This window comes from Heptranchias perlo, chromosome 8 (assembly GCF_035084215.1).
Source record: "Heptranchias perlo isolate sHepPer1 chromosome 8, sHepPer1.hap1, whole genome shotgun sequence".
In the NCBI taxonomy this organism is placed as follows: domain Eukaryota; kingdom Metazoa; phylum Chordata; class Chondrichthyes; order Hexanchiformes; family Hexanchidae; genus Heptranchias; species Heptranchias perlo.
In genome coordinates this window covers 40,024,548-40,038,692 of record NC_090332.1, presented here as the reverse complement: position 1 = coordinate 40,038,692, position 14,145 = coordinate 40,024,548, and the positions used below count along the sequence as shown (strand labels likewise).

Sequence of the window (14,145 nt, the reverse complement as noted above, 5' to 3'; positions counted from 1 at the left end):
CCCATGATAAGTGTGGACAGTGTAAGGGCTGGGGACTGTATTTTATAAAAGAATAAATCTTCATAAAGTATGATATATGCAGATAATATACTGTGATAATCAAAACTATCAAAAAGACACTCTTTTTATATGAACATGTATAGATATTTTGAAAAAAAGTCATCAATGTTCAACAAGAATGACAAATTTAGAAGTAATTACATTTCTTAACATTCATTGTTATTGCTTAAAGTGTTCAATATTACTTTGAACTTCTGTAATTTCCTTGATCAATTTCATTTGGCAAAGATTGTTTTGAAGATGCTTTGATTACACATAAAAATTTAATTAGCGTAATCCTTTATGAAGAAAAGCTCCACTTTTTTCCCTTGATAGTTGCAAATGATCAGACAAAATTGCTGCTCTGATATGCAGTGCGATGTATTCTCAGTGGTGTTGTGGGAACATTGTGTTTTAATTTACTGTTCATTTCACAAATGTACTTTCAAAAATACATAAACTGGGATTATAAATAATTGCCGTGTGAGCTCCACTTAAATGTCAAAGACTACCATGTGCTCTTGTTGAGCGTCAAAACTTTTTTTTACTGTTTATACACCAGTGTTGCAAATTCCATTGATTTCTGTGCCCTGTTTGACCTATTTCTCTTTATTATTCAGTTCGTTCCGACAAGGCTTGTCTTCCCCTAAATCGTGTGTGCTTAGTGTTTTGCATAGGTGGTAAGGAAGATGTTTATACATTTGCCCGATCAATAATGCATGTTTTTTTAAAATGTGGTGCTCATCAGAGTTGTAACATTTTTACTAAAAATGCATCTTTTCCTGTGCATTATCTGATTTACAAACAGAATGATAACATTACACCACTATTGAGAATGTCGCACTGCATTTAAATTTCCCTTTGAGATGGTTTGGGGCTGCTATTTGCATAAATGCCTAATATGCATCACTAATAATACAGTGGAGTATTGCTAGTAAGAATTTTTTAATAGTGTATTACATAGGTTAAAACATTCATTTACAAATAGTAGCAGAAATAAAGTACAAAATTCTCTTGTGCTTATTCTATTTATAGTCATATGATTTTATTCATGGGTTCATTGTCATATTTGGGTCATACAAGACCACTTGCAGCAAAAGTACTTAAGGATATTTGTTATTTGAGTGAAATTTCATGTGTTGAGAAGTTAAATAAATGAATTAGAATCTAATAGTGCTCAGCTGCAATGTTCAATGTGTTTCGGTATGGAATTTGGGGAGCAGTTTGTATTTGAATTTTCCCTCCTTTTGAGATTTTAAATTGTTTGAGAATAGAAAATATGCTTTAACCTGCATTTAGAAAAGTGAAAAAGGATCTTTACTCTATTCACTCTTTTGATTACATAGAATTTACAGCACAGAAGCAGGTTATTCGAATCAAAGCAGCTCCATACGAGCCACCTCCCACCCTACTTCATCTAACCCTATCAGCATATTCCTTTCTCCCTCATGTACTTATCTAGCTTCCCTTTAAATGCATCTATGCTATTCTCCTCAACTACTCCATGTGGTAGCAAGTTCCACATTCTAATCACTCTCTGCGTAAAGAAGTTTCCCCTGTGTTTATAGGATTAATTAATGACTATCTTATATTTATGGCTAGTTTTGCCCCCCCCCCCCCCTGCCCCCGGCCAAGTGGAAACATAATCCCTACATCTACCCTATCAAACGTCTTCATAATTTTAAAGACCCCTCAACCTTCTATTTTCTAGAGGGAATAGCCCCAGCCTATTCAGTCTTTCCTAATAGTTATAACATCTCAGTTCTGATATCATTCTTGTAAATCTTTTTTGCACCTTCTCCAGTGCCTCTATATCCTTTTTGTAATATGGAGACCATAACTCTGCACAGTATTCTAAGCGTGGTCTAACCAAGGTTCTATATATGTTTAACATAACTTCTCTGCTTTTCAATTCTATCCCTCCCTAGAAATGAACCCCAGTGTTTTGTCTGCATTTTTTTATGACCTTATTAACCTGCGTTGCTACTTTTAATGATTTGTGAATCTGTGCCCCTGGGTCCCTTTGCTGCTCTATCTCATTTAGACTCTGATTTTCCACGGAGTATGTGACCTCCTTATTCCTCCTACCAAAATGTACCACCTCACACTTATCTATGTTGAAATCCATTTGCCGTTTACATGCCCATTCTGCAAGTTTATTAAGATCTGGCAGTTGTTTTTGTGACAATTATGATGAAATTTTGTGGTTCTTAAATAGCAGAAGAAAAAATTACGTGGGAAAAATGGATTCGTAAAATAAACCAGGAAAAAACACACATGGCGTATATAAGCCGGTATTAAGGTATAAACCCTGTCAGGATGTGTTCCAGTTTCCTTCACATTCTAAATAGAATTGAAAGGTAAAGTAAATTCTTAAAGAAGATGGTGCGCAGTATTAATCTTCTTGATTAGCTTTGTGTGGAAGTAGGGAAGTAGTAGATTAAGCTGTGCATGCACATAGGTGATGTCTAATTGTTTCCGTCTTCACATGCAACATATTATTAGATTACCTCTAGTGATCGTCTGTTTTGAATGTTGCTTCTGATTGCAATAATACTAATTCTCTCTTTCTTTTTTAAGTTCTATAGAAAATGTGTTAAAGACACTGGTGAAGTGCTGTCGACCGTAAGTACAGACTTTCTTGCAGTTGTAATTTTTTTAATGTCTTGATCTTATTTCCTTCCCTTGCTGTTTGAGTTTCTACCAACCCGTAGCTTTTTCTCACAGTATAGTAATTGAAGTATCAACAGTTAGATTTTATATAGTAAACATTCTCTAACAATTTTATAATTTGAATTTTTTTCCATGAAACTGACCAAAGGATAGTTTCAGCAATCATTGGTAGAAATGGGAGAGGAAGGTTTATTTAAAAAAAGGTAACCAGGCTACACCAGAAATCAGTAGCTATCACAGTTCCAGAATAACTAAATTCCAGTAGTTTAATGTCTCAATACTTGATTAACCATCAGCATTTCAACCTATTTCACAAAAAAATCAATTTTCTTTACTGGGATTAAAGTTGCCATTATCAACTGTTCTGGTCATTTGGAAGGGTTGGACAGGAACCATTCAGGAATTCAGATGAGTTGGATGTTGGGACTCAAATTAATCAATCAGACCTTAGTTTCTGTGATTGTATGATGTGTACAAACTTGAGGCAGAAAAAAATTATGTAAGTTGATGATGATTTTTAAGAGTTGCAATGACAGGTATGTTTATTTAGTGTTTGTATCTGAGAAGTTATATATAACAAATAAGCTATTTAAAATGCAGCTTCTAAAAGCTTTACTTCATCCTCAAAGAATTTTCTGAGGCATGCCCGAATGTTGTCCTAAGTGAAGATTTATTTTCTTTAAGACAGGTTGCAGCTGCTTTTTTGCGATAAAGGGAATATTTAATGGTGTTCATGCATTAACTGGCTTTATTTGAAGATTTCTGGTTTGGGAATAAAATGTGAAGTAAGGTTTGAGAGGTGGTGTGTTTTACTCATAATTTTAAAAATTACACAGATTTACACTGTTACATGCAGTAGACTCCAAATGCTGATTTTAAATCCACCAAATCATGAGTGAATTATTTAAAATTTTCTGAGGCAAAATATATCTTGTGCATTCAGCACTGGCATCCCTCTGGTCATTTCTAAATCATTACTATTGAAACTGCACTTTGTGTGCTTAAAAAAAAGACAAAGTCATAAGGATATACCTGCAACTTAAAGCATGATAAGCTTGTGTCCCATTGCACTTTGAGTCTAATTGCTCTGTTCACATCTCATTTCATCCATGTTAATGACTCTGTCAGCTGTTGAGAATTTAAGGACTGTCTTAGCTTTTTTTTTTGAAGCTGTTGATTAACTTTTGCTAGTTTTGTAGGTTGACATGCTCTTAAGTTGGAACTGCTAAAGTCCATTGGCAGAAACTCAATACTGTACAGTGCATGTTTTTTTGGGTCTTTGGTTGTGTAAATTGCAAATAAAATAGGGCATACAAACCATACAAACCATACAAGCCTAGAGGTAGGTACATTTGTCCTGACACAAATTCAGATTTTTTATTTTTCAGATTTATGCAATGAGCATTAAAAAATGTGACATCTTGAGGCACATTCATAAGGCATTTCTTCACCAGAAAATGGTTCTATTTGCAATAAAAGCATTGAAGTACACAGTTTTGTTTTAATAACTGTGCATTGAACTCGTGTGTTCTGCAGAACTTACCCAACAGACTATTTGAATATTTATCTGTGTCCCTGCACTCTCAACTTCAGCTGCTGTACTGAAGGAGCCCAATTGGCTGCTGTCGATATATAATGCTGTGGTAATTTACAGTTAAGTTTTACAGCACACCTAAAAATTATATTTCATATTGGTTAAAAAAAATTCTTTAGTCCCTTGAATATCCTGGATATGTTTGAAAAGTTATTTTCGAATGATTAGGGAAGAGAGTCCTCAACATAGCTTGCCCTATTTTACTCTAGACTATCTCTAAGTCAAGTTGGTGAATGTGTTCCTCTTGTCCATTGGACTATTTACTGATAGGAGGGTGTGACAGGCTCAAGCAACTGCCGTTCGCTTGACCTGTTCCTATTCAAAAATTACAGCCCGGTCACGTCATTATATGAAATATCAAAACTCAGCAGTTTGATTTGGAGAATAAAATAGCTATTTCTTGACTTCAAGCTGTTTCCCCCCCCCCCCCAATATTGTCTCCATTCTCCACTCCCCAAAATTCACTGTTACCTCGGGCCTCCCCCTCCTGCCCATTCTACACCTACTTTAACTGTGCCCCCCTCATTCTCCTTCTCTTCCATTTCATCTGCATTTCCTTAATTGATGCTGCAGTTCTCTTTTGGCCTTACTTCACAGTAAGACTCATGAGTGCTGTAGTTATTCGTTTTTACTCTGAGAGCTTAAAAATTGGTAAATCAATAGAAATGAAAATCTACAATGGGCAGCTCATCCGCTTCGCCGGTTTACTGCATGAAGGTGAAAATTACCCAGTGGTTGTTTGCAAATTCCAGACACTGCACTTTGCTACTTCTGGGCTGAATACTGAAAATAATGGGTCAGATTTTGCTGTAAAAATAACGGCGAGCGTTATTTATGTGCAAATCGAACAGTAACTTCCGATGACCGCACATGTGCAGTTAAACGCGGAAATCGGGAAGTTGCTGCCCGAGCTACCCTGCTCCTCCAAAAACTGCGTGAAAATGGCATCTCACCGGCTGACTCACCATTCAAATGAATTGAACAGCATGAAGTTCCTGCACTGACACATAGATACGGACTAGACTCGCCAGAAAAAGTTAGGGCTTGTCCGTTCCAGTAAAAGCACCCTTTTAACGACGTGGTATATCTAATTACTGCCAAACTATCTCTATGGCACTGAAAATTAATTTTTACAAGTATGGAGCCTCACTCCTTCAGCTTTTAATTATTGCTAGACATTTTTAAAAAATGTAATTTTTTTTCTTTTTGCTCTCTTTTAGCTCTTTCTCTTAATCCAATATTTCTTTCCCTCTTTTTATTTTGCTTTCTGTACCTGTTTTGATATTGAAATCACTATTCTAACTTACGCTTCCTGCTTCAGACTCTGCGCTGCTCATTAATGATTCTTCACTCTGGTTAAGGAAACACAGTTGCTTGCCATGTTCACACAGGTTCCAGATGCCCTGTAGAGGGCGCTGTGCTGAATGAATCTCTAACTGAGACTAACTTAGAGTAACTTGCTGTGCAAAAGTCCATAGACTTGCATTTGCCCATAGACTTTCTAACGAATGGCTGGCACTGTTTGTTCGCTGCTTACAGCAAAATCCGGCCCATTGAGCACATTCCAATCTGAAGGTCCCTAACTAAATAAAACTGAGTGATCCCAAGTTGTTTACCATTAAAGACCTGTCAGTTCAACATCAATTGTGGGGAAGTTACTGTAATCCAACTTAAGACTGAGCACTTGGACAGGTATTAGTTGATCAGAGAGTCAGCATGGGTTTGTGAAGTGTAGGTCATGTCTGACTCATCTAGCTGAATTTTTTTAAGGAGGTCACTAGCATATTGGGTAGGGGAATGTCTATGGATGTTGTCTATTTTGGACTTCCAGAAAGCATTTGATGAGGTTCACACAAGATCATTAGCAAAAATGAGAGTGCATGGAATTGGAGATAGCCTTGTGACGTGGGTTGGTAATTGGTTAGGAGGGAGGAGACAGAGTGTAAAGGGTTCACTTTATGATTGGTGGGATGCGATAACTGATGTTCCCCAGTGATCTGTTTTGGGGCCTCAGCTTTACATCATATTTATTAATGACTTGGATGAAAGAATAGAGTTGTATATCCAAGTTTGCAGATCCTACTAAGTTAGGAGGCACAGTAAGTTGTATAGATGGGAGCAGGAAGTTTCAAAGGGACATAAACACGAAGTGAGCGAGCAAAACTATGGCCGACGAAGTTCATTATGGGAAAGTCATTCACTTTGGATCAGAGAAAGACAAATTGGAATATTTTCTTAATGATGAGAGACCAGAGGCTGTGGAGGATCAGAGGGATTTAGGTGTGAGTGTACACATCACTAAAAACTAGTGCACAGGTACAAAAGGTAATCAAAAAGACGAATGGAATGTTGGCCTTTACCTCAAGTGGACTGGAATTCAAAAGTGTGGACCCGATGCTTCGGTTGTACAGAGCCTTGGCCAGACGCCACCTAGAGTACTGCATTCAGTATTGGGCACTGAACCTCAGGAAAGATATATTGGCCTTAGAGCAGAGATTCAGCAGAATGATACCATGGCTTAAAGGCATAAATTATGAGGACAGGTTGCATAAACATGACTTGTATTCCTTTGAGTTTTGAAGGTTGAAGGGTGATCTAATCGAGGTACTTAAAATGATTAAGGGATTTGATAGGGTGGATACAGAGAAACTATTTCCTCTGGTGGGAGAATCCAGAACAAAAGGGCATAATCTGAAAACCACAGCCATATACACTCACTACACAGCAAAATGGCTGGCAGTCAGGTTTATTCTTCTGAGGCATAATACCTTGCTCAGTACAGGGCAGTTCAGCTAGTAACCTGGCCAAGAACAGGTGGAATTAATGTGTGACTAGTGAGTTTATTACTCAGGCAGTGGTGTGAGTGAATGTTAGAACGATCCAGTTTTTGAGGGAGAAGCAGAGGATTACTTCCAGCTGCATATGTTTATGGTCTGACACTGCATAATTATATTTGGTATTACGAATAATGCCAGTTCCATTACAGACATGAGTTTATTTTTTGAGTTGATATCCTAATTGATGCATCAGAGCTTCCAGCTTCAGGTAGGTACACAGGTGATGATGGAAATATAGTTTGCGTGTATTTTAATTCTTACATCTGATATTTATCACAAATAAAACTTTGCTTGGAAATTCTATACATTGAACCTAGGGTAATGTAGAAACTTCTAATGCCATGAAGGCAACTAGAGATAGTAATTTGACAGTGTGTGACAGATGTTCTTTAACAGTAATCCTTGCTTCAGAGGCAAATCATTATCATTAGCATTAGCTGAAGAATGCTCTTGAGAAACCTTTGACTTATTTCAGCAAAGTAAATGAACATGAACTATTGACTCCCAAATATGAATAAATGTTTTTCTGTTTTCAGTGACTCATCAAGGTTCAACTGTTCATATTCTAAGTGCCATATGGACAACAGTTAAACTAAACTGTCTCACAATCTTTTGTTTATTTGAATCCTAAAGCTTTTTGAAGCTGGTAGGGAACAATTATCGGGGGGAAAAAAATTGTTAAGCACTATTGCTAAATTGTTAACTTGCTATGTGTATAGTGTGTGTTTATATTTACATTTTTATACATTTTATTGTATGTGTGCTATTTACAATATCCTGTTGGAACATGAAGTGCTTTTTTATGAACAGAAATGGTTTCTTGTGCCCAGGTATTTTCCAGTTGAAGCTACAGCAGAGATGTTAGATGAATGGCAGCCATTAATGTGTCCTTTTGATGTCACGATGCAGAAGGCAATCAGTTATTTTGAAATGTTTCTTCCTACCTCCCTTCCGCCTCATCTGCATCATAAAGGATTCAGGTTAGTATACAGATAGCTCATGACTCCATTTTAGATTTTCATTTTCTTTTAGATAGTTTCTCTCCCTGTAGTGTACACCATTCCCAAGCTCTGAAAAGGCAGCCCTTTCCTAGGCTTCTGTATTAACTCCACTAAAGTGGCTGGAGGTGACTGGGCCATTGTATTTCTCTCCTGTTCTCCTCCCTTCTCTTTTTGTGGGGAAAGTCCAGGCATTTATTTGTCTGGCAATTCCCTGTGATGGCCTGGCCAAAATTGGGAATCTTGCAAAATAAATTGAAGCAGCCAACACGGATTTCAGAAAAGATGATTGTGCTTGACAAGTCTAATAGAGTTCTTTAAGATATAGTGGATGTGGGAAATGCAATCAATGTGATGTAATGGACTTTCAGAAAGCCTTTGACAAGGTACCACACAGAAGACTAGTGGAGAAGATCAAGGGGTAGAAATTTGATTTAAAAATGGGTAGAAGGGTGGACACAGTAGAAGTTAAGGGTATTTTCTGAGTGGTTGGAAGTGGATAGTGATGTCCAATAGGGTTCTGTTCAGGGATCTCTTCTGTTCACTGTACATCAAGAATTTGGATATAGGGCCGGTATTACAGACAACACTAAAATAGGAGGCATAGTCCACAAAAAGCAGGACAAATCCAATCCGGCCAATTACTGCCCCATCAGTCTACTCTCAATCATCAGCAAAGTGATGGAAGGTGTCGTCGACAGTGCTATCAAGCGGCACTTGTCAAATTGAAGTCAATGGGAATCAGGGGGAAAACACTCCAGTGGCTGGAGTCATACCTAGCACAAAGGAAGATGGTAGTGGTTGTTGGAGGCCAATCATCTCAGCCCCAGGACATTGCTGCAGGACTTCCTCAGGGCGTTGTCCTAGGCCCAACCATCTTCAGCTGCTTCATCAATGACCTTCCCTCCATCATAAGGTCAGAAATGGGGATGTTCGCTGATGATCGCACAGTGTTCAGTTCCATTCGCAACCCCTCAAATAATGAAGCAGTCCGTGCCGCATGCAGCAAGACCTGGACAACATCCAGGCTTGGGCTGATAAGTGGCAAGTAACATTCGCACCAGACAAGTGCCAGGCAATGACCATCTCCAACAAGAGAGAGTCTAACCACCTCCCCATGACATTCAACGGCATTACCATCGCCGAATCCCCCACCATCAACATCCTGGGGGTCACTATTGACCAGAAACTTAACTGGACCAGCCATATAAATACTGTGGCTACAAGAGCAGGTCAGAGGCTGGGTATTCTATGGCGAGTGACTCACCTCCTGACTCCCCAAAGCCTTTCCACCATCTACGAGGCACAAGTCAGGAGTGTGATGGAATACTCTCCACTTGCTTGGATGAGTGCAGTTCCAACAACACTCAAGAAGCTCGACACCATTCAGGACAAAGCAGCCTGATTGATTGGCACCCCATCCACCACCCTAAACATTCACTCCCTTCACCACCGGCGCACAGTGGCTGCAATGTGTACCATCCACAGGATGCACTGCAGCAACTCGCTAAGGCTTCTTCGACAGCACCTCCCAAACCCGCTACCTCTACCACCTAGAAGGACAAGGACAAGGGCAGCAGGCACATGGGAACAACACCACCTGCATGTTCCCCTCCAAGTCACATACCATCCTGACTTGGAAATATATCGCTGTTCCTTTATCGTCACTGGGTCAAAATCCTGGAACTCCCTACCTAACAGCATTGTGGGAGAACCTTCACCACATGGACTGCAGCGGTTCAAGAAGGCAGCTCACCACCTTCTCAAGGGCAATTAGGGATAGGCAATAAATGCTGGCCTCGCCAGCTACGCCCTCATCCCATGAACGAATAATAAAGTAATTTTGAGGACCAAGGGAAGCTGCAAGGAGATAATGATAAGATGGATGGTAAAATGGGTGAAAAAGTAGTAGATGCAATTCCATGGCAGTAAGTTTGAGGTGATTTACTTTTATTTTTTAAAAACAAAATACCTTTGGGGGAAGGTTGGATGATTTGGAAGAGTACAGGAATTTAGGGATTCAGGTTGATGAGATATTAAAAGCAGCAGCTCTAGTGCATAAGATCATAAAGAAACTAATGGAATACTGGGACTTATAGCAAGAGGTATAGGACATAAAAGTCAAGATGTAATGGTGAATCTATGTTAAATCTTAAGACCACAGTTTGAGTAGATTCATTAGGATACTGCTTGGTATAAGGAAATACAAATACGAAGAACGACTTGGAAAATTGGGACTGTATTCATTAGAACGGAGGACATTATGGGGTGATTCGATGGAGGTATTTAAAATAATTAAGGGATGGGATTAGGTAGATAGGAACAAGCTGTTTCCAGCAGTTGAGGGGTCTAGAATGAGGGGACATAAATAGAAGATTAAATGTAAGAGATTTAGGACAGAGAGCAGGAGGAACTGTTTTACATAGAGGGTTACAAAGCTCTGGAATCCACTAGTGGAGTTAGTGATTGAAGCAGAGAGATTTAAGGGGAGAAAAGCAGAAGAGAAGAGAAAGGGAGAGACAGAGTGAGAAAAGCATCTGCACAATGACAGTAGAGGCAGCTGAGAGACCATATTCTCTGACTTATTGTGTGCAATGCTACGGGAAATGGATTAGTAATATATTTAAAATCTTCGGTTTGTGCACATTTTTCAACTATACCATTATAAATTCCTATTCTCACATTTATAATGGAAGCTGCCTATGTAAACATCTCGTTATAAATTTTTTTTAATTCGTTCATGGGATGTGGGTGTCTCTGGCAAGGCCAGCATTTATTGCCCATCCCTAGTTGCCCTTGAGAAGGTGATGGTGAGCCACCGCCTTGAACTGCTGCAGTCCATGTGGTGAAGGTTCTCCCACAATGCTGTTAGGTAGGGAGTTCCAGGATTTTGACCCAGCGACGATGAAGGAACGGCGATATATTTCCAAGTCGGGATGGTGTGTGACTTGGAGGGGAACGTGCAGGTGGTGTTGTTCCCATGTGCCTGCTGCCCTTGTCCTTCTAGGTGGTAGAGGTTGTAGGTTTGGGCACCCTCCTGCTGGGGTGCCACTGTAGTGGGAGGGTGAAATTACAGCATGACAATTTTACATGATCAGTTTCCATTCTAAATATGAAAATAGAAATGTATAATTGAAATATAACAATAAGGACAGAATGTATTACTTCAAAATGGAAACTCAATTCCTTCGGTGCGCCTTGGTCCAATTATTCCCTGCCCTCTAACCTCTCTTCACCTGAAGACTGCACGTTGTCTTGACTCCCCATGTGCAGTGCCACAGGAAATCAACCAGCGGAAGATAAATGTGTGTTAATCTACATATATTTTATGCAGGAACAGTTATTCTTTTGCTTATTGAAGGTGAAATTGCTGATATGTTTTCATTAAGGTATTGCATTTTGAACCATCTTGTTTTTTGATTTCCTACAGGCTTTGGTTTGACGAATTTATAGGCCTTTATGTCACAGTTCAGAATCTCCCACAGTGGGAAGGGGTAAGCCAATCATTCCATGGACTAATTGAGTCAGCACCCCTCGGTGATATCATCTGTAGACATTGGTCAGCTTCCACATGTATGCCGACAACACCCAGCTCGAACTCTCCACCACCTTTCTCAACCCATTGACTGCCTCCTCCCTATCACTGTAACCTTCTCCAGCCCTACAACCCTCTAGGAACTCTGCATTCCTCCAACTTTTGCCTTTTGTGAGCCCCTTCCCCGGCCACACCATTGGCTGCCGTTACTTTAGCCGCCTAGGCCCTGTGCTCTGGATTTCTCTCGCTATGCCCCTCCATTTCCTTTAAGACACTTTTAAAACCCAACTTTTGACCTAACTTTTGGTCACCCCTCCTAATAGCTCCTTCTTTGGTTTGGTGTCCATTATTTTGATTATGCCTCTGTGAAACGCCTTGGGACATTCCTCTGTTAATGGTGCTATATAAATACTAGTTGTTGTAAATAACTAAAACACGCAGTATACAAATTATAATGTGACTGCTCATTTTTTGTTCAAATTTTTCACTCCTAAGAGTTAAAGATGAAGGTTGTGACAGATGTATTTTAATTTATGAAACCATTTAGTGGAGAATGTTGGTGGGAAGAATTAAAATTTTGGGATCATCCTGTGCAATGATGGATGAATTGATAGTTTAAAAAAGTTGTAATTATTATGAGCATTGAATTGCTGTTTTTTTTATTGTTTAAATTGTCTAAAAGTACCACATTAGGGTTCCTGAGTGCAGTCATTTTAATATGTAACTTACCATAAGAAGAGATTTTTCAACTGTTTTAAGGAGGCTTCTAAGTTGAGATGTGCTTGTTAATAAGATTAATGCATTGGAACTTAAAAATGTCTTTTCTGCTATTGACAGAATTTGGTAAACCTATTTGCTCGTTTGGCTACAGATAACATTGGGTACATAGATTGGGATGAATACATTCCAAAGGTAAATTGCATTGTTATTTTCAAGTATACTAACTAGTTGTTTGTGGCATGACAGTTTTGAGTCATTGAAAGTAATGATTGCGTCAAAACCTTTTTGCATCAACAATAGTGTTTAGTTGTTTCTTGGCTAATCATCAGTGATGCAAACATCTATCAGAAGAGAAGATGCTGCCACAATTTTAGTAATAACCATCAGCCCATGTAATTCTACATTTTGTTTGTTTATAATTTTTGCTATCTTAACTTTGTTAATTAGTTTTATTTATGTGTTTAATCTAATATTGGTTAGTGAATACTTTATATTTTACAGATTTTTACCAGATTTCTGAGAAGCTTAAATCTGCCAGTAGGAAGTAGCCAGGTTTTAATTTCCAAATATTTATCAAGTGCATATGAAATTGGCCATGTGGTGGTTTGGATCACTTCCATGCTGGTTAGTATTTAATTATGGATTTTATGCTATTTATAGGAAGTGTCTTAACATTTTATTGATCTCATACTTAAATATAAGTATTTTATTTAAATTCTTGTACTGAAGAAAATCTGTTGTACGTAGATTTTATTTAATTTCTCAGTATAATTGTCCAATCAAATATGCTGTGGTAGTATCATGGTTATGTAGAATGCATTTGTGAATGGAAGGAAGGATGTACTAATTATTCAGAGCTAATTTTATTAGACTGCTCTGCTCCATTGTGCTCATTACTCAGTAATTTTTTTCAGCAGCATTTACCCATTGATATTATTACAGAAATCCCTCGGAAATGGTGGGATTTAATTGTGAATCTTGATTTCCAAGGTTCCAAGCTGCGCAAACAGCTAGATAGCAGTTTCCATAAGGAGAACCAGACTCTTACTCTTTGGCGTATGAGTTACCAAAGTCTAGATGTAACAATTAACACTGATTTTCAGTAAATAATTTACTGAAGAATATGTGGAATGTCCACCATTTTCTCCCATCACTTCAGAAAGTAGGAAAATAACATGCCAAGAGACTACTCCATGCAGGCTAAAACTGCTTGTCCAGATTTATTAACAAAAAAAAAACCACTCTGAAGCACAAAGGTAGGTGATGTACTAATACAGTACAATAACTAAAGTTACACAGTATACAAACTATTTGAAAAAAGATAGCATCCATAACTCTTACCGTGCTTATCAACAAGCTCTTAGAATGGTCTCTGATGGTAAACAAGTAAGATCATTTCTGATGCAGCAACATGCATCTACATAGTGCCTCTAACATAGAAAAGCACCATGAGGCATTTCAGAGAACAAGGCAAGAACTAGTGCCAAGTTTCGGACACCACATCTCAGGAACTATAATATTAGCTTTGGAGAGTATACAGTGCAGATTCACCAGAATGATACCAGGGCTTAAAGGTTAAATTATGAGGACAGGTTGCATAAATGTGGCTTGTGTTCCCTTGAGTTTAGAAGGTTGAGTGTGATCTAATTGAGGGGTTTAAAATTATTTTAAAAATTTGATAGAACAGATGCAGAGAAACAATTTCCTCTGGTGTGGGGGGAGATCCAGAACAAGGAGGCATAATCTTAA

General features: G+C 38.4%; 1 protein-coding gene across 3 annotated transcripts in view; it reads left to right on the top strand.

Moving 5' to 3' along the window:
- LOC137324564 (proteasome activator complex subunit 4-like) overlaps window positions 1-14,145 on the top strand; it is a 163,713-nt gene that overhangs the window by 45,453 nt on the left and 104,115 nt on the right. For 2 of the 3 annotated variants that reach the window (XM_067988995.1, XM_067988993.1), the window contains exons 4-9: window positions 660-719; window positions 2,620-2,664; window positions 7,974-8,123; window positions 11,572-11,635; window positions 12,514-12,588; window positions 12,898-13,020. In XM_067988995.1, the coding sequence (XP_067845096.1) occupies window positions 660-719; window positions 2,620-2,664; window positions 7,974-8,123; window positions 11,572-11,635; window positions 12,514-12,588; window positions 12,898-13,020 (517 nt within the window). The remainder of the gene's footprint in view (window positions 1-659; window positions 720-2,619; window positions 2,665-7,973; window positions 8,124-11,571; window positions 11,636-12,513; window positions 12,589-12,897; window positions 13,021-14,145) is intronic. The other variant, XM_067988994.1, reaches the window with a different exon arrangement.